The sequence below is a fragment of the Phaenicophaeus curvirostris genome, chromosome 2 (genome assembly GCF_032191515.1).
Source record: "Phaenicophaeus curvirostris isolate KB17595 chromosome 2, BPBGC_Pcur_1.0, whole genome shotgun sequence".
NCBI classification, from domain to species: Eukaryota; Metazoa; Chordata; class Aves; order Cuculiformes; family Cuculidae; genus Phaenicophaeus; species Phaenicophaeus curvirostris.
In genome coordinates, this window is record NC_091393.1 from 34,565,557 (window position 1) to 34,589,002 (window position 23,446).

The following is a 23,446-nucleotide window of genomic DNA, read 5'->3' on the forward strand; positions in this document are numbered from 1 at the left end:
GTTTGATCCAATTCCCTGCTGCATTGCTATTAATCAAGAAAATATATTTTTAGGGGTAAGACCTGAATTATTTTTTTTCAAGAATACCAGGTAGGAATTCAAACTTTCCTCCAATTAGCCACTAGCGATAGTAATTAGTAGTGGGATTTAAATGTTGGTGTAGTTATATCTCTTTGGCAGCTAAGATTTAGTAATTTAGGTGTGCAAGAGGATAACGCAGCATGTCTGTAATAATATATCTGTAATAGCAGGAAAACATATATCTCCCTTTTCCTTCGGAAGTAATAATATATCTGTTTTCTGGACAGACACTTATTGTTTATTTTAATGTTTTATATACTAATTAGTTCTGTCTTAGACTAAAATAAACAGAATACAAATGCAGTTAATGAAAACATTTTCTCTTACAAGTTTCTCTTGCTTAATGTTGAATACTAGGTGATAATGATGTAATCGTGGGATTAAGAGCAAAGAGTTTGCAGGTCTGTTCTACTTGATTTAATTTCTGCCCACTGCACTGCAGGGAACCTGTGGGTCTTGAGTCATTCCTATGTTCTCTGTAATGGGTTTATAAAGTTTATTCTAATTAATAATAAAGTAGTTCTCTGTAATAATTATTGTAATAATTAGTTCAAGAGAATTCTGGGAGCCTTAGGTAAACATTGTTATTTAGAATGAATACTAAATTGTAACGTTGTAATTAAAATGTAAAATGATATGTCCAGCCATTTTTATAAAAGCAGGATAAGGTATGTTAGTAACAATTGTTTCTTGTAGTTAATACTCTTCATCTGTACATGACAAAAAATCTGTACATCAAAGTAGTTATCAAGGGGTGTAATCACTTTATACATTTTACAGAAGGGCTTTTTCAAGCCCATACACTATCGATCCCAGATTTTCCAAAGCAGGTGCTATGTCGAGTGCCTTCCTATTGGGCAGTGGCCCAGGTGGCCAAGAAGGCCAATAGTATCCTGGCTTGTATCAGAAACTGCGTGACTAGCAGGTCCAGGGAGGTTATTCTCCCTCTGTACTCGGCACTGGTGAGACTGCATCTCGAATCCTGTGTTCAGTTCTGGGCCCCTCACCACGGAAGGATGTTGAAGCTCTGGAGCGAGTCCAGAGAAGAGCAACAAAGCTGGTGAGGGGGCTGGAGAACAAGTCTTATGAGGAGCGGCTGAGAGAGCTGGGGTTGTTTAGCCTGGAAAAGAGGAGGCTGAGGGGAGACCTTGTTGCTCTCTACAAGTACCTGAAAGGAAGTTGTGGAGAGGAGAGAGCTGGCCTCTTCTCCAAGTGCCGGGGGACAGGACAAGAGGGAATGGCCTCAAACTCTGCCAAGGGAGGTTCAGGCTGGATGTCAGAAAAAAAATTTTAATGGGAAGGGTTATTGGGCACTGGCAGAGGCTGCCCAGGGAGGTGGTTGAGTCCCCTTCCCTGGACCTGTTTAAAAGATGGGTGGATGAGGTGCTGAGGGGCATGGTTTAGTGCTTGATAGGAATGGTTGGACTTGATGATCCCGGGGGGTCTTTTCCAACCTAGTGATTCTGTGATTCTGTGATCAACTTCTCAAAGCAAGCATGTCAAATATGCAGTTCTCCTTGTTTTTTATGAAATTTGACTTTGGTCGTATCAGCAGTTCAATTTGCAGTTTGTTTATTGTCTTTATTCCTTTGCAGTTTTATAGTCTCACATTAACAACACGGTGCTCAGAAGGATGGCTTTCTGCCTCTTGCCCTGTATGCCCGTGACAGCCTATTTTCTATCATACCAGACCTGATATCTAGAGCTAGCACCGCCGAAGGACTGAAATACCTAGGTGCTTTAATTAGTTAACTAACTCCTAGGCATATTTTCCCTAGACTGAATTAAAACTGCAGGTAAGGACCTAGGTTTCCTACGCAGTGCAATCAAAGAGTGAGACAATCTATATCCTTCATCTGCTGAGCACTTAGAACTAGCTAACAGGAAAGACTGGGCACAGGAGCGTATTAGAAATCCTGCCTTGCTCCTAGGCTACATGCAGGATCATGCAGAGGTGCCCAAGCCAGCCCAGGAGGAGCCAGCTCAGTTAGCCAGCACAGAACAGCCACATCAGTGCCATGTTTGTCAAAGGCTAATAATATATGTGGCTCCTTAGGATTATTTCCTCTTTGCCCATAATCACTTTATGTAAAAATTTATGAACAGTCTTGAGGAGATGGGTTAGAATATCTGGAATGAGATACAAGAATTACAATGAGTCTGACAGTTTTAATATTATTTCCACAGTCTGAGTTCAAAGGTGATTTCAGTGTGCATAATTTCTCTTCTGGGAATATATATCAGTTTTATTATATTTAAGTACATAGCAAAGAAATAAATTCAGATTGCTACTAAAAATGCTTTTTCTTAGATGAGAACGAGGCAGAATGGAAAACATAATGAGTTGTCACTTGTGCATTTTTAGGTGACCTAACCAGCAGTTTTCGTTTGATTGTAAGCTCAGTAGTATTAGTGAAAACCATTAGTGTTTGTCATAGTTCCTGATTTTGGGTTGCTCTGGGAATTTGCTGTTGCTTTTATGAAATTCTTGCCTGTGTTCTGTAATGCAGCAGGATTTTTTAAAATGTCATATACTTTCAAGACTGTGGAGTTCCTAGTAACAGTAAAAATTTTGTGTGAAAGCAGTGGGAAGAGATAAAGATTGATGATGCCTAAGAAAGAGATGATATCCAGAGATTTATAGCTTAGTCTATTGTACAGACACTCTTAGATTTGCAGCAAAAGAATCCTATTTCCTATTTCAAGGAATTGTACATAAATGATTAATCTAAAAGGAATTATGTTAGGATATATATTATGAGTTCATGACAGGACACTGTACGCTCTCACAAAACAGAAGAGACACCTACAAACCTAGAAGAAAGAGACCTACTAAATGGAAAACCACATATGTAACAGATTCTTTATCATTCCAAATCACATTCAGAAATTGAAAAAGGGAAAGGGGTTACATTTATTAGTCATGTCTTCTGGTTGGGGAGACCTAAAAGACTTACAAGCCCTTCTCTTCCCCTTCAAAATGCTTTTGCTATTTATCCTTCATGGCTCAACAGAAAAAGTATTTTCAAGTTCCTGTCTCTTCAAACAAAACACAGATCATCTATGGGGTTTTTTCATTCTTTACTTCCAAAGAGGTGATGTCTTGCTGAATCTTTACACTAAGTAGATTATGTAATGGTACAGCTCTGATCCAGAAGTAAGACTCGAAATCTTGAGAGAAAATATGTGACGTTAACTCATATCAAACTTTCTCACTTTTCTCTTACATTAAAACACAAAGAGTTACAAGTACAATAATTTATGTTAATGCTTTTTTTTTTCAAATAATTTTATTTATGGATACCTTCCAAGTTCAGGAGAGTTTAAATATTCTCTCAGTGCTGCAGCATTAAATAATTGCTGCTTCTATGTTTGGTGCTGCTGCTTTTCTGCTTCTTCGAGTCCCTTCTTAGTGTCATTTACTGTAAGTTGATAGAAAAATACAGATTTAATATACCAACTCAGGAAGGTGAAAAAGCAAGGATGCCTATATAAATCAATCTCTCACTGAGCAAGTTTTTTTCTTTAGCCATCATAAATGTGGATCAGAAAACAGTAATCAGGTTTATGAGAACCAACGTGTGTGGTATATTTTTTCCTCTGTTGCATATCTGCGTTCTAGTATTGCATGTTAATTAATGCACGTAAGGCATTTGCCCAATACTAACTTCACAGATCTTTGCAACAGGTTCTCTGCTCCTGCAGAGGTGCTTACTGAAGGACTTGCTGCCATCCTCCTGCAGCTGTTTCTCCTATCCTCTAATTGAGTCCCTTTCATAGTTATAATTTGTCTGCCAAATGACTTATCAGTTGGAAAGGCTCAGACACTACTTCCTTTTTTGCTTGTTTCTAACTGAGTGCTGCCAGAAGAAAGAAGGGGTTAAACCGTGGGAGGATTGCTAAGAAAAAGGGTTTGGTTAATGACACACAGGACTGCATCTCCACACCATAGTTTGTTTATTCTTCTGTAAACAGCAAAAAGAATTATCATCATCATGGTAAGGCAAATAGCACTCTCTTTTTTTTCCCCCCACCTCTTTAAACCCACCAGAAATTTTTAGGTTAATACAATATAAATTTTTTTAAAATCATAAAATCAACTGATCTCTGTTAGTTTTATAGAGCGTCTCGGTAACTGGCAGATGCTACTGCTGACAGAAGGGGAGGGGGTAAAGCTTTTAGTGTATGGAAATACCTAGCTCTGGGGAAGAGGAGATGGGAGCAGGCATGCCTTTTCTGACATGCCAGTTATTTTTTATCAGCCTCCTTTCCTAAAGAGTCATGTAAGGATCTGTCCAATTTTTATTTATGCTTTTTTGTCTTTCCTGAGCTTTTTAGAAAGATTTTTATGTATTTGATTTTGCATGGCGTACTGCTTTCAGTTTTGCTTGTTTTTTTGGATACATCCAATATTTAAATCTCTGGGTTTGGCACCTAAGAAGTAACACGGGATATACACTAATTCTATGCTCCCTGAACTGATAGTTTCCTTTCAAAAAAAGTCAGATAAACATGCAGGATCAGTATTCTCGTTATTGTATATGCTGTTCCAGATAGTCAATTTTCAGTATACCCTTGAACTAAAAATTCAGTTTTACAGTGAAAAAATAAATTGAAAGCAGGTAGGTTCTGTTCTCTTGAAGACATGAACTGCTTTGCTAAAATATCCTGAATTAGTAGAAAATTGAAAACATAAATTGTTAGTGGCAAAATATTATTTTTAAGAAAACTTAAGTTTGTTTCACTCCACTATGATCAATAGTCTCACATTTATAGCTCCTTGATTATTCAGGTAGATAACTACATTCCCTGTATACAGAGCTCAGGTAAAATTGAAATTGTTTGAAGACTAGCTATTGCTATTTATATCCTCTGCAAGTGTAGCAGGCAAAGATTTGGAAGAGGCAGGGAGTAAATTCCATGCTAGTGCAGACCTGTTAAAGTGTATTTCTTTCTCTGACTGAAGAGGATGCTGTCAACCTGGAATCTGATATATTTAAAAGAAATGCTAAAAATATTAATGCATATGTGCCAAACTCATGGTATTTGAAGGAAGGCAGCGTGTGGGTAAAAATAGCAGTTGTACTTTTCATAATAGTAACCTCTCTTTTGTGGCTTTGTGAATGGTCAGCATAAACAAGGAAAAATATTAAAGTGAATCGAAGTAATTCAAATCTAGTTGACTGACAGCAAGGTAACAGGTTAAAAGTAGAAATTGTTTAGGTTGACTTGAATTATAATTGTTTTGCGTTTTTTCCCTCAGTGAATCAGAAAAAAAATTGTTTCAGGTCAAATGTTATAATTAAATATTAAGTATATTTTTTCCCATGCTTTTTAAATAAGAACACAAGCAAAAGCAGCAAGCCTTTATTTCCACCTACAACTCCCCCTCTCTCTCTGCCAGTATTTAGGACACTCACCTGGGAAGTGGGAGAGCAGTATGAAATCTTCTTTCTGTAGGAACTGAAGCAGGGATTTGAGTGGTTCTTGTGCTGCTCAGACTTTTCTGTCTTAGCTTCTATTTGTACATCCTTCCTTCTAGTTTTCCTACTAATATTTTTACAGCGCATCATACCAGCAATACTCCAGCTGAATTTTCAGCCTAACAAAGCCTGGCACTGCTAGTGTTGAATATTTGAGTTTCAGTCCCTGTGCGGAATGCCTGAAGAGTAGTAGTTTATTTATTTACATGTTTTTGGCTAATGCTAATGGGATATCATGTGGCTGCTGGAACTCCAAGGCTTTGTTTTTTCTCAGAGTTGTGAGAACTACAATACTGTGATTTAAAGATACCTAAAGTTCCTGGTGTTCCAGTAGGAACTTAGAATGGTCCTACATTATTAGAATTGTTAAAGATAGAAGGGTCCATAGGTTTTTTCATGTTCCTTGAAATCCAGCTGTTTATGACCTTCTAGTGAATGATAAGGCTTAAAGTTACTCTTCACTAAATAGTTTGTTGCTTTTTCCTCTCTGAAGGTGAACATACGCTAGCAAATAAATGCTTAAATTACAGAACTGTCCATACTAGATATTACCACCTATTAGTTAGCACAAAGTTGCTAATGACTAGTAAAAATACTACCTTTTTTTGTAATGTGTGCTCTAAGAAGTGTTTTCAGTCATGCTCAACTGACTCAGATGAACTAATCTAAGAAAATAACATCCAATTGATCCCTCCAGACACAGCCTGAAGTTCTGATTCAACAAATCACAGTAGCTTATGCTTGCTCTCCACTGGAGACCAGCAAAGTACATGTTTAATTACGTTGTTAAATTAGGGGTTTGGCTGTGGCAACTTGTATTGACTAATGAGAAAAAAACCCAGCCAAAAACAGAGGAAATATTTTAATGCAAACCTAAACAGGTATGAATATAAATACAAACACGATTTACATTTCTTGGTTAAGAAGGTGCTTTGCTTTCAGATTAGAACAGCGCTTTAAAGATTGATGCAGTGTACTTGAAATGGCTTCCAGAATGCTGTCTGAGGGATGGATAGACAAGTCCTCTATTTTTTTAAGTTGCCAATGCTTTGGATCAGGAATTTCTGAAATGGCTAATGGCTCGAGGGTAAGAATGCTTGAGCAGAAATACGTTGAGGAGGTCTGATCTGCAGAGTAAGGATGCTTCTTGCCTTCTGAAAATTAAATATTTCAGTGTTGTGCTCTGGAAACCAAACATTCCTGTGCTGGGCTTTGTCAGGCTGGGCTCCACTTTGGAGCCTCTTGAGAAGCTCCGTCTCTGTGCCCTCTTGCACTGGCAGTACTGGCTCACCTACATTTATCTGAGTGAAAATTCAGGCTCTTCAGGGCAAGTACCCAGCCTTTTATGTGTTTTGAAAGAGCTGTATATAATTAAAGTACTTTGTATGAAGAAATTACTTCAAAACAGTTTACATAGGGCAGCTATTTCAAGATCAAGAAAAATCTTTAGCCTTGTTCCCTGAGGAAACAAGGCTTATGTGACTGGACTGGCTGGCTGTCCCTCCTCCGTTCCATCCAACACCTTTTGAACTCGTTGGACAGTTTAAACTGCATTTGAAAGGGGGAGACGTCTCAAAGATAATTAAGTTCCCATGGACTTTATGAAAATCAGCTGCTGGGAAGAGACAAATCCAGATCCACAGTTCAAATAACGAATTTTTTCCAAACATAATCTTGCAAATCCACAGCCTGACTGTGACTGTAGTAATGTCACATTGATAATGTAAACCCAACTAATTTGGAGGACTGACAGCTATTATACATCCAAATATTAATATGCAGATTGACACCAAAATGAAATTAAATTCCCCCTATTTTGGTATTTCACCAGTTTTTAATAAGAACAGTATAAGCATCCTCCTCACACTTGTAGTCATTATGCATTTTCAGAGAAATTAGTGTCCCTCACTGCTTATTGGCTTGCTTTAAGTGTTCCTGAAAAGGCAGTATTCTTATGGGTTTTTTTGGCTAGCAATGTTCATTAGTGTATCTTCTTATGCCTTCTCTATAATTAGTTAGTACTAGCAATACACATATAGAAGCAAGAAATTAGATAGTAATTGGGCTGTATTACTCACAATTGTTGCATCTGATAGGGAAATTTATAGTTGTTTTTGTTATCGCAAAAGCGCTTTAACTGTCTGAGCTGTATGAACTCAAGGCAGCCCTCAGTGTTCCTCTTCATTTAATTGAGTGTTTTGGCTTTAGTGGTTGAAAGAAGTCATCAAAGGGAGGGAAGCAACAGGCATCCAATTTTCTGATTTGCAGCTTATTTCACCGTCTCAAAAAAACCCCAACAACTCAAAAACCTCAGCTCAAGATCACGATCATAGACTTGTCTATTTGAAAGCTGCTGGGGGAAGATCGCTAGCATGCAGAGACAGGACTTCGTTGGTGGTACGGTTGCTTATCGGTTGTGTAACACACATTAAGAAAGGCAGAGAAAGACAAGGGTTCTCATGGATTTCTGTTAACACGTAAAGGTAGGGAAGGACAAGGGTTCTCATGAATTTCTGTTGACGCATGTAAGAAAGGTCGGGAAAGACGAGGCTTGCTGCGGATTTCTGTTTGGTTGCAGTGATAAGCTGACTCTAGATATCCCCCAGCTCAGGTTTCCCGTATTTTCCACGCGTTTGGGCAAACCTGGCTGCCGTGCAGCGTTTCAGTGTCAGTAATGGGCCCCGGCGCTTTCCTGGAGCCGAGACTGCGTTTTACAACTCACGTTTGAGGGAGTTTTAGACCAGATACCCAATATTAGCCTGTCGATGAAGCAAAAGTAAATAACTTCCTCCTTTTTTTTTTTTCCACTCGGAGAAGGAAGCGAAGGTGTTAAAAAGCGCCTTATTTTCTCCCACAGCCGGAGGAACAGCCGCGGGCGGGTTGACCTGGTGCCCGCCCGCCTCCGCGGCCCCGCGCAGCGCCCAGCCGGGGCTTGTGCGCGGCCCTTCCAGTCGAAGCTGTTCCACTTCATACGAGTAATTTAGCGTTAATTAGAAGAGGACTAGTTTAGCGTTCATTAAGCATTCAATACTAATTGAGCGCCCGGGGACAGCGCCGGCACCATCAAGTCCGCCGAGTCATTCTCACGGGGGCGGGCGGGGCGAGCGGACCCCTGCCCCCCTGCAGCCTGCCCCCCAAAGCTGTCCCCAGCCCCTTCAGCCTTGCCCCCTGCCCCCCAAAGCTGTCCCCAGCCCTTTCAGCCCTGCTCCCTGCCCCCCAAAGCTGTTCTCCATCCCCTTCAGCCTACTCCCTGCTCCCCAAAGCTGCTGATCCCTGCAGCCCTGCTCCTCTAAAGCTGTCCCCCAGCCCCCCCAGCCTCTTCAGCCTGCCCCTCAAAGCTGCCCCCCAGCCCCCTCAGCCCCTTCATCCTGCCCCCAAAACTGTTCCCCAGCCTCTTCAGCCCTGCCCCCCAAAGCTGTCTTCCAGCCCCTGCTCCCTGACCCCCAAATCTGTCCCCCAGCCCCTTCAGCCTGCCCCTCAAAGCTGTCCCCCAGCCCCTTCAGCCCTGCTCCCCAAAGCTGTCCCCCAGCCCCATCAGCCTGCCCCCCAAAGCTGTCCCCCAGCCCCTTCAGCCTGCCCCCCAAAGCTGTCCCCCAGCCCCTTCAGCCTGCCCCCAAAACTGTTCCCCAGCCCCTTCAGCCCTGCCCCCCAAAGCTGTCTCCCAGCCCCTGCTCCCTGCCCCCCAAATCTGTCCCCCAACCCCTTCAGCCTGCTCCCCGCCCCCCCGACTCCAGCCCTGCTCCCCAAAGCTGTCCCCCAGCCCCTTCATCCTGCCCTCCAAATCTGTCTCCCAGCCTCTGCTCCCTGCCCCCCAAGGCTCTTCCCCAGCCCCTTCAGCGCTGCCCCGCAGCCTGCTCCCTGCTGCCCCCCAAGCTGCCGCCCCCAGCCGCTCCCCCCCCGCCCCACCAGGGCAGGCGCAGCCTCGCCCGGCGCCGCGCGGCGGTGTGAAACGCGGCTTCCTCTCCCCCGCGGGGCTCCGAACCCGCCCGTCCCGCCAGGTCCCCGGCACGTTCCCGGGGTGTCGCCGGGGCCGGTGACCGGCGGGTGCCTGTGGGGGCCGCCCCGTTCCCCTCCCCCGGTGCCGGGGTGACGCCGGGCCGCCCGCCTTCAGCCCTCGGCGCTCCGCCCCGTCGACATCAAAAAGCTTCGGCGGCTTCGCCCGGGGCGCCGCTTTGCCCTCAATAACGAAGGAGCCGCCCCCTTTCGGACGCCTCGCCCGCTCCCTCGTACCTTCCCGCCGCTCCTCCGCGCTCTCCCGGGCAGGTGGGGCCGGGCCGGGGCGGGGCGGGGGCGGGGCGAGCTCACGGGCAGCTTCGCGCGGAGCCGAGCGGAGCCCTGAGCGCCGGGGCTGTCGGAGGGCGGGGAGGCGGCGGCGGCCTCCGCGGGATTCCACACCGGGTAAAGTCCGCCTGGGACGGGGAGAAGAGGGGCGGCGGGCTCCGGCGGGAGGAGAATGGGGCCGGGGGGTGGGGGGCGCGGGGGCTGCGGCGCCTCCCCGGAGGCGCCGCAGCCCCCGCGCCCCCCACCCCCCGGCCCCGGCGCGGGAATCGCCTCAGGCGCCATCTCAAAGCGCTAATGCATTAACATTCAAATATGCGTGTGTACTCGGCGAGGCTGTTGCGTGTTTCCTGTTTACCGTGTTAATTAGAAGTTGCGAGGGAAAACAACTCACCGAGAGCCCTCCAGGGACTCCTGGCGCCCTCCTGGGCGCTCGCTGCCTGGTGCTCTGGCTCTTAGGAGTTCTGGGGGTTCTAGCCCAAAACACAAGCCGGGTGTTGATTGGACGTGCTTAATGAGGAAAGTTGTATTCACAGTTCACGTGTCTGCCTTTCAAACTGTTTTCTAGCACATGGTTTAGGGTTTGATAGGAATGGTTGGACTCGATGATCCGATGGGTCTTTTCCAGCCTGGTGATTCTATGATTCTATGACTTTGACCGAGCGGTTTGTCCCCGGTCTTACAGACACCAAGATGCTTTCCTGTGTTATGTTGGGTCACATTAACTAACTGGGCAAAAGTTTGAGATTTGGGACTTATAATGCTCGTATCGTAAGGCAAGATGAGCATACTCGTAAACAAACACAGGCAAAACCATATAGGGGCATGGTTTAGTGTTTGATAGGAATGGTTGGACTCGATGATCCGGTGGGTCTCTTCCAACCTGGTTATTCTATGATTCTATGATTCTATGATATGTAAGGATCTTGGGGTTTTAATTGTTTCTTGAGAGTTTTCTTGTTCTTTCTTGAGAGGTAGTATTAGTTAATAAGCTGTCTTGGTCATATTCATTGCGTCCTTTTAATTTATAGGTGGTGCTACTGCAAACAAATGTATTATAGAAAGAGTTTTGACATTAACCAAGTGTTTGTTTGTTTGCTTTTATAGTCCACCTCACAACTTCCTGAGTCTTCTAGAGAAGAGAATAGAAAGAAACCAGTTTTGGAAAGACTTGGAAATTTGTTTGGTACAGGAAAAAGGAAAAGCGTCAAAAGTTCACTAGAACACACTTCACATCAGAAAGGAGAGAGGTCGCTTTCTCCTCACAGAGCACAGCCGATATACTGTAGGCACTTAAGGGAAGCACACGAAGCTCCTCAAGTACTGAAGCAAGTGAGAAACGTCAATGCCATCTCTCAGACGCAGGAATATAATTTCAGTGGGGAAGTAGTACCGCTGTATCGTGACACCATTTCAGAATGGAATAATAGGGGAGTCTCTTCTGACAGTGAGTGGTCAGCAGACTGGAGCAGCAGCAGCGAAACAATTAAAAATTCTTTCTGTGAGAGTAGCCTGAATGTGGATACCCTGGAACTGGAGAAAGAATCCGTCACTGATATAAATAATTCCACGACTCCAGATTTCATTAAAAGCTTGAGAAGTTTGTCTAGTGAAGATATAGAAAAAGGTATCTTAAGCCACAAGCAGCTCGTGAACACGTGGGTGTCTGAGGAGCCTGGGCATGCAAAACCAAAAGATTTGCCATACGGGTTGGAATCTGCGTCAAGTGAACACTCACATTCTGCTAGAGTGTTAACAGTTGATATCTATCTAAGAAAAACAGACGAACTCCTTAATGAACCTGTGACTGTTACATCAGAAGAGAATTGTAGTGATTTGGATGCAATGGATAAAAAATCTGCTAGTAAAAGATCTGGAAAAAGGAGAAAATCTCAGTCATCTGGTGACATTCCAAATGGAGAGAGAAACCAGACTGAGACTACTGCAAAAGAAGAATCTGGTTTTGAGGATGATGTCACTTCTGAGGTGTTTTCAGACAAGATAATAAATTCAGAAAGAAAAGCAAAAACTCCTCAACAGACTCCTGAAAGGAATTCTCCTTCCCCAGGTCATAATCAGGACCTAAAAGTTGGATCTGCTCACAAAGGGGCATCTAAAACTGAAGCTGACAAAGGCAAGCAGCAGATCTCAAATGCAACCCCTGCAAGGAGAAGATCGTATAAAAAGAATCAGTCAGATGCTGTCCCCATTTCCCCTACTGGTTTGAAGGGTCAAGTAAAAGATTGCTCTTCAAAAAGGCAACCTTTACCATCACCAGAGGGTAATCCAATGACAAGAAGAACTTCAGTGGACAAGGGAACGGTACCGTTGGCTTTTGGGGAAGACAGCTTGGAATCTTCCAAAGTTTCTTTGGCCAATAAGACCGAAGACACTGCCTTGGTGTTTGCTGAAGGCAGAAATGAGACCAAGGCAGTAAAGCATGGTAATGGTTCAGATGGTAGAGCTTTCTTGCATACTGATGGGATTAAAAATGGAGATCTGTGTGTGTCAGCTGAGAGACAGACAAGTTCTGATTTAGAAAGCTCAAAGCTGAAGAGTTTGGATGCTTCGAGAACAGTCATGACAAAGATTAGCCTGTAAGTAAAATAAACTAGTTTACCTTATCCCTGTAGCTGTTATTTTGCCTGTATCTTTAGGATTCTGTAGGAACACTAGCTATGTATCTGCTCTCTATCTAAATTATTTTGAATTAAGAACTGCCTTTAAAAAAAAAAAAATTAGAGTTACAACTTAATAAGCACTGTAGTTTACATGCGTTAGAAAAATAGTTCTTTTTTCCATTTTTTTAATGGATAGGGAATCTCTTTGTATGTCAATTCCATTACATGGAATAATTTAACACACAAATGCTGCTCTGTCATAGTTGTCTGTGCCTCCGTTGTTGCTCAGATTAGTTCAGCTGTTATTGCCCCTAATGTAGTTTTGCCATCTGTAGTCAACTGAGGATGTGGTTGAAGATTTTCCGTGTGAAAATCTTTGAATAAGGAACATGTTCAAGTTGTTCCTTGAAACTACGTAAGTTCTGCTCTTATTTTATAAAGAAAGGTAGGATGCAATGCAGAACTTCATCCTTCAAATGATACTATAAATCACGCTTCAGAAATTTGAATACATATAGTTGCTTTTGTAAGTATGTGCAGGATGAATCATGTAAATTTTTGTGCATATGAATAACATCAGGTAATTTGTAGAATTATGCATGTGTTAGTTTGGAGGATTTGGTTTCACATTCAAAGAAATTGTCATCTGTGAAATAATAGTGATCAGTGCTTTCCTTAGGGTTATAAAGAAGTGGATGTATCCATAACTTTTGCTATAATCACTAGTATGAGTCCAGCAATTGATTTCCTGGGTTCAATTACATTCTCTTCTACAGTAGTTCATTTTATTGCATTCATAGTTTCTGTTATTTGATTGTCACGACTGTGTAATATATATTATTGCTTTCCTTGTTCTGGTCCATTCATTCATACGTCTCATCAGAGTACACTGGATTCTGTAGGTCCACCCTACACTACCTGGTGCACCAGATGTTCAGAATAGTCATTGAGTTGTGTTAGAGGGATGTGAAAGTTTGATATTATGGCATAAGAAACCCGTATGTTCCAAAAAATGCTTCCCACATCTGAGAAGCGCAGAAGCCTTAAGAACGTTTTCCTTTGCTCAATTTGTAATACTCAGCTGATTTGTTCATTCACAGCTGAATTAAAAGGACCTAGTACTGAAAGTTAAATTGTGGTAGTCTTGTACATGGTGACGCTTTGCCATCTGGCAGTGTAGATCACAAATCTTAAACTCTGGATGATGAAGTTGCAAATGATTGCGTAGCTGGATTTCGTTTCTGGATTTTGTTTCTCTGGCTATCTCTTTGGCTTGCTGTACAGGGAATTATCTTTTGCTCTACTCGTAAAGTAATAAGCAAGTATCCTTTCTGACAGATTTAATTTTACTGAAGAGATACCTTGTTCTATTTCTCCTGATTTTGTGGCTTTTGTGTCATACTGTATCTTGGCCTTATCTGGTGCTATAGGAACTTTAGCCCTGGGTGGGGTCTGTCGCGCTGCATTCAAGGCTACTGATGCATCTGATAGGTGTCATTGCACAGTACCGCACAATTTCTTCTAACCAGACAAATTGATATAGTCATTTTACCTGGGTATAATTTGTAGTCATTTAACAGAAGACATGAACTATAAACCTGTTATGTGGATTAACTGCTGTAAAATGGGAGAGGACAATATGGTGCCATTACTAGAAGAAGGTGTGTTTTTATTTTCTTGTTATTGCCTTGAACTAGAGAACAGATAACTTTTCCACTTTCAAAGGTTAAAAATTTATTGTCAGATAATTCATATCAATCCCTTCACGTTGAAAAATACTTATATACTAGCAGACTCATTTGCCTCTATTAGATGGGTTTTATATAGTCAAAGTAGTTTTCACTTAAAAATACATAACATGTCTTACTAATGATATTGTGCCAATTCTGGGAATCAAGTTTCTTTAGAAACGATTTTAAAAGAAGTCAATTTTGCTGGGTCCTTGTGAGTAATGATAGGATTTTCTGTCTTTTCTCCTTTCATGTCTGTGTACTGGGCAACTTGGAAGTCATGGGATACTTTACTTCTAGGTTTTGAAAGAGAAACCCATCAGGTTTGAGACTAAGCTGAGGTTAATGGTACATCTTAATCCACAAATGAAACCTTAGGCAGTACTTACTTTGATGTGCTTAGTGGAAATCTTGGCTTCAGTTGTCATATTTAATGTTCAGGCATGGTTTTGTAGTTGCCTTTGCATTTATGCCTACTTGTTGTATTATTCTGCTCTGTTAACATGCCATTTTTGTTTGCTCATCTCAGTCTGATGTTTTGGCATCAATGTCTTTTGGCATCAGTTACATGCTTGACATGGTCGTTTGGACAGGATGCTTCAACTATGTGACTCACCTTCCATTTATGACTCTGTTGGGAGAGGCTTAACTAACTGCTTGCTTCCACAGGTTAGCTGCAAGGTGTAGCCAGAGAGAAAGACCATCAGTATTTCTCTTGTGCCTGCTTGTTCCTGGCATTGCATATCAGCAATGGGTGGTAGGAATCTACCACACTAGGCTGTTAATAAGAAAAGTGTTTGTTCCGTTAAGTGAATCCATCTTCCAATGTTTTTTCCCTGTACTGGAGAGGAGTCTTACAGGATACTCGGGCAACATATCTTCCTTTTAAACAAGTGTAGGAGTTCAGTTCTTGAATAAGACACATCTTTTGGCTGTACTTAAAATCGATATTTCATAGTGTGGAAAAAGATGTCATAAAAGGGTGGATTAGAGGAGGCTCGCTGCAGTGGATGCAGCTCCAGGGCTGAACTTTCCTATTGCTCCTTGGTCTCAGCTGTTTTGCTGCTGCTATGCAGAAATACTGCAGATTGTAAAATACAAAGTGCTGAAGTTGTTGCTTCTGCATAAATTTGCAAAGCTTGAAACTATACCTTTGAGGTGTTAGCTGTTCATTTAAAACAGGTTTTAGGTGTGGCTGATAACGATCAGTGTTAACCATTATGCTTGCTTGTGTCAAGGCTTACAGAGAAAGATGGATTTTCTTAGGAAGATACATGTTATGTTGAAATGCATGTTATAGTGCAAGTGACAAGTTGACAAAAGGATGGTGTGGAAATGAATCTATTGAGATAACTAGGCTATTGTCAATACTCTTGAAAATATAGGTGGAAGGAAACAATAAATATGTTTTTCTGATCAGAAAAGGACATGAAGGGTCCAGGTGACCAACAAGTTCAGGGTGTGTCAGTAGTGCATCCTTATAGCAGAAGAAGGCTAAGCCTGTACTGGGCTACATTAGCAAGAACATAGACAGCCCGTCAAATGAGAAGATGTTTGGTACTCATGAGGCTGCATCTGGGGCAGTCCATTGAGTTGTACCCCTTCCTCCTCTTCCAACTCTCTTCTGATACAAGAGAGATGTTCACAAATTTGAATGAGTCCAATGGTGAGCCATTAAGAGGGTGATGGCACCAGAGTGTACCATGCATGTGGAGAAGCTGAAGCAGCTTGATTTGCTCAGCTAAAGAAAGAGAAGGATGTGGGTAAACTCAGTCATATCTTGCTACCTGTAGAGGTATTAGAGAGAAGACAGAGCCAGATTCATCCCTGAGGAGTGCAGTGAAGGGACAATAGCCATGGTTACAAGTTGCAATGGTAAAGTTTCACTGGGATGTAAGGCAAAAATAAGTCACAGTGACAGTGGATGACCTGCTGCACTGCTTCTCTAGTAAGGCTGTTATTTCCAAGGGTTGAGACTTACTCAGAACTTGGTCAGACAAAGCCTTCAGCAACTTGATCTAATTTCGAAGCTGTCCTTGTTTGGAGCAGAAGGTTGAACTAGCTGAACTTTATAAGTCCCTTGCAACTTGTATTAATTTTCCAAAAAGAAAAACCATAGAATAATTCAACTTTGAAAAGGTCAGGAAAAACAGTCGTACTTCAAATGAAATGTAGAGTCTAAATGTATTCAGTTTCATGCAGTGTGATAGTTCCCTTCCTCCCTTCCCACTTTCAGGATTTTTTTTTTCGGTTTCTAGACTTATATTTTCCAAGTGTGTTTTATTAGCTCCTATGTGAAGTATGGCAAGTTGTTTTTAAGTTTATTAGTTCATTTTTAAAATTGATTATGTGTTCTTCATAAGAACCTTCCAGTTGTGAACCAATGTGAGCAGGCTGGTAGTTACAGTAAGTTCTGTTGGGAAATCTTCTCTGAAAATAGGTGGTGATTGTAACAGTTGCTTTCTGTATAGATTTTTAGGCAGCTGATTTGGGATTCAGTCCATTATTTCTGTAAGTTCATTCCTCGTGCTTTTCCCAAGGAAAAAAGCTTGTACAGTGGAGAGTCTTGCTTTAGTAGGGTTTACTTTCTTGGGAAGGCTTTCTTGATGAAGAGGAAAAGGGATTTGTCTCAGGTTTGGGGTTGTTCATGATGACTCACTTCTACCTCACAGTTTTCTTGGGCTAAGGAGCTGACTGAGAGCTTAGTGGACACAGTTTGTGTAGGTAAAAAAGAAGAAAGCACTTAAATACCATAATCATGCATTGATTGATAGAGAATTTGAGGCCCTGGAGATCATTGCTGCAAGCTCATTTCTTTTACCTCCCACCATCATAAGTTTTCATGTAGGGCAGTTTCAGCTTTGTTCCCCCTCTGCTGAGTGTCTCCAGCTTCCTCTTTGGCAAAAGGCTCTCTCTGCCTTTGAGGTGATGGTGGGCTGCTTGACACTCTTTATGTCTGACTGATAAACTTTGAAGACATGTGCCATGCATCTTCACAGCTGTCCATACCATTCCGGCAGCAGCAAGTGACATGGACAAATGATTTTTCCTGGATGTAGGCATTCAGAGGAAGGGGGCTTAAAACCCTCGACTGCATGTCATTAGCTTTTGGCCACAGAAAATGAGTACTGGGTGCTATGTACTTGTACATGCTTCTCTATCAAGTCTGACAGAGAAGTTTTTGTAAGTGTTTCTTAATTCAATTCTTGTAAAATCAGCAGGGTTAGTTTACACAATGTAGATTATTAGCTGACTTTACTTGAAGGAAATGGGAGAGTCCTCACATGTGATGTTTGCTCAGCCAAGTGGTGATGCAGTGATTGGGGACAGCTACCTTTTCCACCAGCACTAATCAGGCCAGAAGATGCATTTCATTGGTTTTAAGGTTGCTTTGGCAGTGTAAGGGCTGCAAAGGATTTGTCTGAAGGTATCTGCCGATGTCTTCAAAACTTGTTGGAGAGGTATATTCAAATGTTAACCAACTCATTATCGCCTTAATGAATTGGGATTTGTTTCCTAAACTCTGAAGGGAATTGCATGTGTGTAATTTATTCTGCCTATTCAGTATTAAATTTTAATGTCTGTCAGTCATAACTAGTTAAATTCTCTGCCTCAGCTGGAGACGCTGTAGGCTGCTGTGGTTTTTGTTTTACTGAGCGTTACAGAAATACATACAAGCTTGAAATGCGTTCTCCTTATTTAGCATATAATTTTTTTTGTTCTTGTTGTTTGCATAGTCACTCCTTTTTTAGCTCATTCCTTTAGAGATACGGAAATTTATGCTGAATGTGACAGTGGAAGATTTCATTATAATGTTACCTTTTATTGTTTTCAAAATTGTTACAGATTTTTCCAATTTAATCAAAGATGTAACTCTGTATCACTTTTCTTCCTGCAGTCCAGCCAAACCCAAGAGTGTAGAGCTGAATTTTAAAGCAACTACAAATCAAGACAGTTTAGAAGGTGAGCAGGATACTCTTGAAAAACCAGTTAATAAAACTAACAGCAACATTGCCAACAAAATTTCCTTGTTTGAAAATAAATGTGCTAACCAGAGCCAGAGGCCTTCTGACATCCCCGCTTCAAAAAATAGTACTGTACCAAGCACATTTGTTGGCAGAGCGAAGCTGAAATTTGGGAAACAACCTAAGGAAAGTGAACAGCCTGATAAAATATTACATAAGCAAAGCAGTCGCCAGAAGTTTTTTGAGAATGGCACAGCAGAGAAAGGAAGCACTGCAGAATTACAAGGCAAAAATGAAGAAGGCTCTGCCTCTTATGAGGATGTTGGGAAGACGAATGAACTTAAAGTAAAAGCTGCAATATCCCTTTTTAACCAGAGTAGCAAAGCTGATACTATAAGTGTCTCTCTGAAGCAGCCTGATCCAGAATTAAGCACAGCTAAAAAAGAGAGTTTACCTTTTAAGCTGTCTTTGCACTCACCCACTAAAAGTGAAAATGTTCAAGATACTTCCTACCAAAGAAATAACACAACCTCAGAATTCCACAGAAATGAAGTAAAAATGCTGCCAAGCACAGAGATTTTGTCACCTTGCAGTGATGATAAATATCCTCTACCTTCTCATCAGGTTTCTAGACCAGAATTTAAGAAGATGGAAAATGGAGATAAAGAGGCAAAGCTGGGAGAACTAAGCTTACCAGCGCCACAGTGCGATGACAACAGTCAAGAGAGCGCATTGATATCAGAGCACAACATGAATATGGAAAAGAGCCCAGACAGAACTTGTAACGGATCTGCTGAAGATGATAGCATTTTTGATTCCCCATCTGACATGAAGAAGTTTGCTGAAACAATAAAAAATTTGGACAGCTCGGTTTGTTTACCACAGAAAAAGAAAAGGTCAAAGCTTCCCAAGTCCCCAGCACCCCATTTTGCAATGCCTCCCATTCACGAAGACAACTTGGAGAAAGTATTTGATCCTAGTATATTTACTTTTGGTTTGGGACTGAGGAAGGAAAAAACACAGGATCTGTTACCAACCCAACAAATTAAAATGCAAAGCCTGGAGACAGTAGCCAGAGTCAGACCTAAGCGTGCAACAACAGAGCAAAGTATTGTATTCAAAGCCCTGCAGTCGTGTAATAGGGAAGAACCTGCCTTTACTCAGGAAGTGAATGGAAAAGAGAGCACTGATGGTATAGATGGTGAAATTAAGAGATCCCGGCTTGAAAAAAGCTCCCTCTTCTCAAGCTTGCTGTCTTCTACATCAAAAGAAAAGTTTTTTAATCCTTCTGTCACTTCAATAAATAACACCACAACAGCTTTTACATCTGATTCCTCAGGAATGCCTCCTTTACAACAGGATGCTTCTGGGCCATTCAGCCTGCCTCAAAAACCTGAGGTAATAAAGATCATTCATGCAATGTGACCATGCAACATTTTGTCTACCTGATGAATAGTCATTAATTTTGATTTTGCAATTCAGTCTCTTTCAGATATGAAGTTTCCGAGTTTTGTGGAGAAGTACATGCAAGCAGATAGTTTGAAAAAAGAACTAAGTTTACAAATGCCCAACTATGGGAACCCTGAGAAAAGTTTTTCCAGCTGGTTAGGGACAAGCAGATTTGACTCAAATGTCCCCACTGGTTTATTAGATGTGGATGTAAGTATTGTGTTGTTTAAAATCTGTCTGGAAAGTAATCCAGCTTTTATACTTCCTACAGACAATGTGCATAGATTGTTTTATTGTGTTTCCCCCTGTTAGAGACATCCATAGATTACAAATACAGAGAGGTGAATGTAGGTATGGGACCAGTTATATCTGATGTTTGCTACACATGAAAATGAGATATCTGTTAACATGATCATGTTTCTTCATGGTGCCCTTATTTTGAGACTTTTCAAAATATGGATTGAAAGTGGATGTTTGAGTGTCTTTATGCTTGATTTTGTATTATTTTGAAACAAATCTCATGCTAACTGTATTCTTGGTTGTAAATTAATTAGTAGAATGCTTTTGGTGAACTTCAGAAAGTTTGTGCCTGCCTCTTGTGTTGACAGTAGTGTCTTTCCTCTTGCAGCAAGACATTCAGCTATTGCACTGTTATATGAGTAACAAGGCAAATTATTTTTTTTTTAGCCCTCTATTTTTGTTCTCGGTTTTCCCATGCTTTTGATAGAAAATATGTATTCTTTAAGAACAGTTTAGGAGGCAGATAGTAGGGATTATTGAAAGTGCTGCTACAATGGAAGCTTGTTCCTTTGTCTGATTGTGAGCACCTGTTCATCATGAGTGAAGGCAGACCTGTGTTGCTCCTTCAGGGCAGCTTTAGCCTGATGTAGAAGTTTGCAATTTCTGTTTTCAACATGATGAACCAATGTCCTATAATATGTGTTATTTCTGTGGGCCTTTACTGTTACCTGAGAGGAAAACTGTAATCATGAGATCTAAGAACTGTGGGAAGAAGTATGTTCTCTAAGGTTTAATAGCTACGTTTAGATGATGTGTGGAATTAAAGCTGCATAGAAGAAGTTTGAGAAATACTTTTCCAAAGCTAATGGTTATCTGCTATTACGATTTTACTAAAAGGGATGCATGAGTAGTAGAAATAACTGCTTTCTTCTTCACCTTGCAGAATGGAATCATCCATGCTACCATGCAATTTTGAGGATGGAGATTTTTTCTCTGTTGAGATTTTTTATTTAGTGTGGGAATGAAAATTAGGGGCTTATTTGCAATGGTGTAGACATGTGCTCCCAGTTAAAGAGGCTTGCTTTCTCTGGATCATCCTGCTTGGATTTCAAAACTTAAGTTTAAAGCTAAATTATTAGTACAGAGGCTTTTTACTACTTAAACTGTTCCCTGTAAGTGGGTTTCTTCATTTCAGTAGAGTGTAGTGACCTGATACGGCAAGGGAGTATGCACGTATATAAGGCTGCTCTTGTGAGAAACCAGTTAGGCTCAGTAGGGTTCCAGGACTTCTGCAGCACTCTTGCTGTCTCTGAAGTGTCTTGCTCAAGTTAGACAATAACTGAAAATGTTTGTATGAAGTGTACTTGCTATGCATCTTCCACTGCCTAAGAAAATGATGGTGCAATGGCTAATGGGAAATGTGAAGGAAAAGAATAAGGGCAGCCCAAAACAATGACTTTGGCATTCCTTAAAACATGGAGCGAGTTCTAACTGGAGTGGAAGGACAGGCTAAAAAGCCGGTCATGCTTCAACATGTCTTGATGATGCCTACAAAAATCTCTATCCCAGGACCACTGTCTGTCCTGCTTGTTGACGAATATGTTCTCATTAGCTTCTTGCACACGTTGATGGTTATGTTAAGCTGCAACCTGTTTAGGGGCAGGATCTGTTTGAGGTTTTTTTGTTTGTATGAATAGTTCCTTAAAGAGCAGGACCCTGTCTCAGCGTGACATGCCTGTCCTTGCTAGGAAACCAAACACACAATTGCAGCTGTTGCTTTATTTGTTTCAAGATGACACGATGCAACTGCAACTTTTCTGTATATTCTATTTCATGTAATTCATTGCTGACTTCAACGTTGTTTTAGATTTTTTTTTTTATATCTTAATGTATTTCATTTGTTCTTGGCATTTTTAGTCTGTCACTTATTACACAATCTCACACCTTTTGAAGAAACCCATCTTGTTATAAGGAGTTCTGCACAGAAGTGATATGCTAATTATTTCGTACATCTATGTACCATCATGCCTCATCAGTCTTTTCACGTATTCCTTCAAAATTATTTCAATTATGGTTACCAGACATTTAAACTTTATATTCTATCTTTTTCCTTGTAGAGTATGTATTTTATTAATGCCAATTTTTAAAGTAGTCTTTTGGTATGAAACTCCTGGAATATATAGGAAGCTGATCAGAAGCATATTAAAGCATTTCAAATCTGAGGTTAGTTGGCTTCAGTGAGATTATAATTCAGAGTTTAAAAACAAACAAACAAACAAACCCAAGTGTGTAGATTTTTTACAAGAGCAAAACACTGCTCTTCAGAAGGAAGAAGGAATTGAAGTAGTAAGTAGGCGTATGTAGTTGAAGTGTTACAAGCTTTTTACTATTTAGACTACTTTTTATTTGTATTACTAGCTGCTGGGGTTTTTTTTATAGCTGAGCATCTTTATTGAATATGGATTTGGGGTTTTTTTTTTTTTTTGTGACTTTCCTCTCTCCATTGCCTGTTTTAGGCCCTTTCAAGAAATGGACAAAGTAAAATCAATCCCAGACCTGGCAAGGTAAGATAAATTTTATAATCGCATAGCAAGGTATTTTGGTGGTGGTTTTTGTTTTGATTTATTGCTTCTTTTTTTTTTTAACACAGCTGGTGATATACTGTGAACCAGACTATCAGAAAAATTGTATTGAAGTTTTCCATGATGTTTTGGATTGCAGTTCTTGGGTTCTGTCGCCAACAATTTTAGTTAAAGTCATCAGAGGATGGTAAGAGATTAATTTTTACTCTTTATCGTTGGTCTATGAAAAAATCTTTTGGGACAGAACCAGCATGTAATTCACCGTAAAGTCTGCCTTGGAAATGGCAATGTAGCGTAAACACCTGAAAGCAAGTAAAGTGGCATTTTACTTCTGCAATGAGAAGTTCTAGGCTGGAAGACTTACTTTGCTGACAAATTGAGTGAGTGTTACCATGTGAAGGGGTGCAACATTTCACCAGGCATAAGAGGTGGGATGAAATAACAGATTATGTCCAACTATACTACCCTTTGACTCTTCTCCCCTTAAAGGTTTCTCATGTAGTATTTGGATTGGGCTAAAAGGCTAGCAAAGGATCTTAAAGCCAGGTCTGACATGGGTTTGGATGCAGAAGATTAATTCTGTGTCCAGAGGTATAAAGTGGTGCTGTAAAGATAATTAACTGTTTCTCTGATGAGTCCAGAGGGAATTTTTCTCTAAATGCTAGACTAGGTTGCCTAAGTGTAATTCAAAACAAGTTCATCTCCTACATTCTTCGTAGCATTAACAGAACAGCCTTTATTAGCATGCAGAGCATGGCAAGTTAAGTTGAGGTGAGGTTATAATACAGTCAAATAGCAGGTTCTCAGAAGTAATGATCTGATAGAGAGCTGCAGAAACAAGGGTTAGCTGCAGTTGGAGGTATCGGGAAGCACACTGATTGCTGTTTAGCTTCAGAAATTAAAACCTTGATCTCTGTGAACTAGGTCGTCTTTTCCAGTGTGGACTAGGCAACAGAATTCTTTTTGCCCCTGTTCAGCCGAGAGCTCCAAGGGAGGGTTTTTCTATTTGCAGATGGT

At 41.1% G+C, this 23,446-nt stretch overlaps 1 protein-coding gene across 2 annotated transcripts in view; it reads left to right on the forward strand.

The window, feature by feature from the left end:
• LOC138717803 (beta/gamma crystallin domain-containing protein 1-like) overlaps positions 1-23,446 on the forward strand; it is a 98,596-nt gene that overhangs the window by 44,629 nt on the left and 30,521 nt on the right. For both annotated transcript variants that reach the window (XM_069851647.1, XM_069851646.1), the window contains exons 3-7: positions 10,950-12,439; positions 18,092-19,556; positions 19,641-19,817; positions 22,364-22,411; positions 22,498-22,616. In XM_069851647.1, the coding sequence (XP_069707748.1) occupies positions 10,950-12,439; positions 18,092-19,556; positions 19,641-19,817; positions 22,364-22,411; positions 22,498-22,616 (3,299 nt within the window). The remainder of the gene's footprint in view (positions 1-10,949; positions 12,440-18,091; positions 19,557-19,640; positions 19,818-22,363; positions 22,412-22,497; positions 22,617-23,446) is intronic.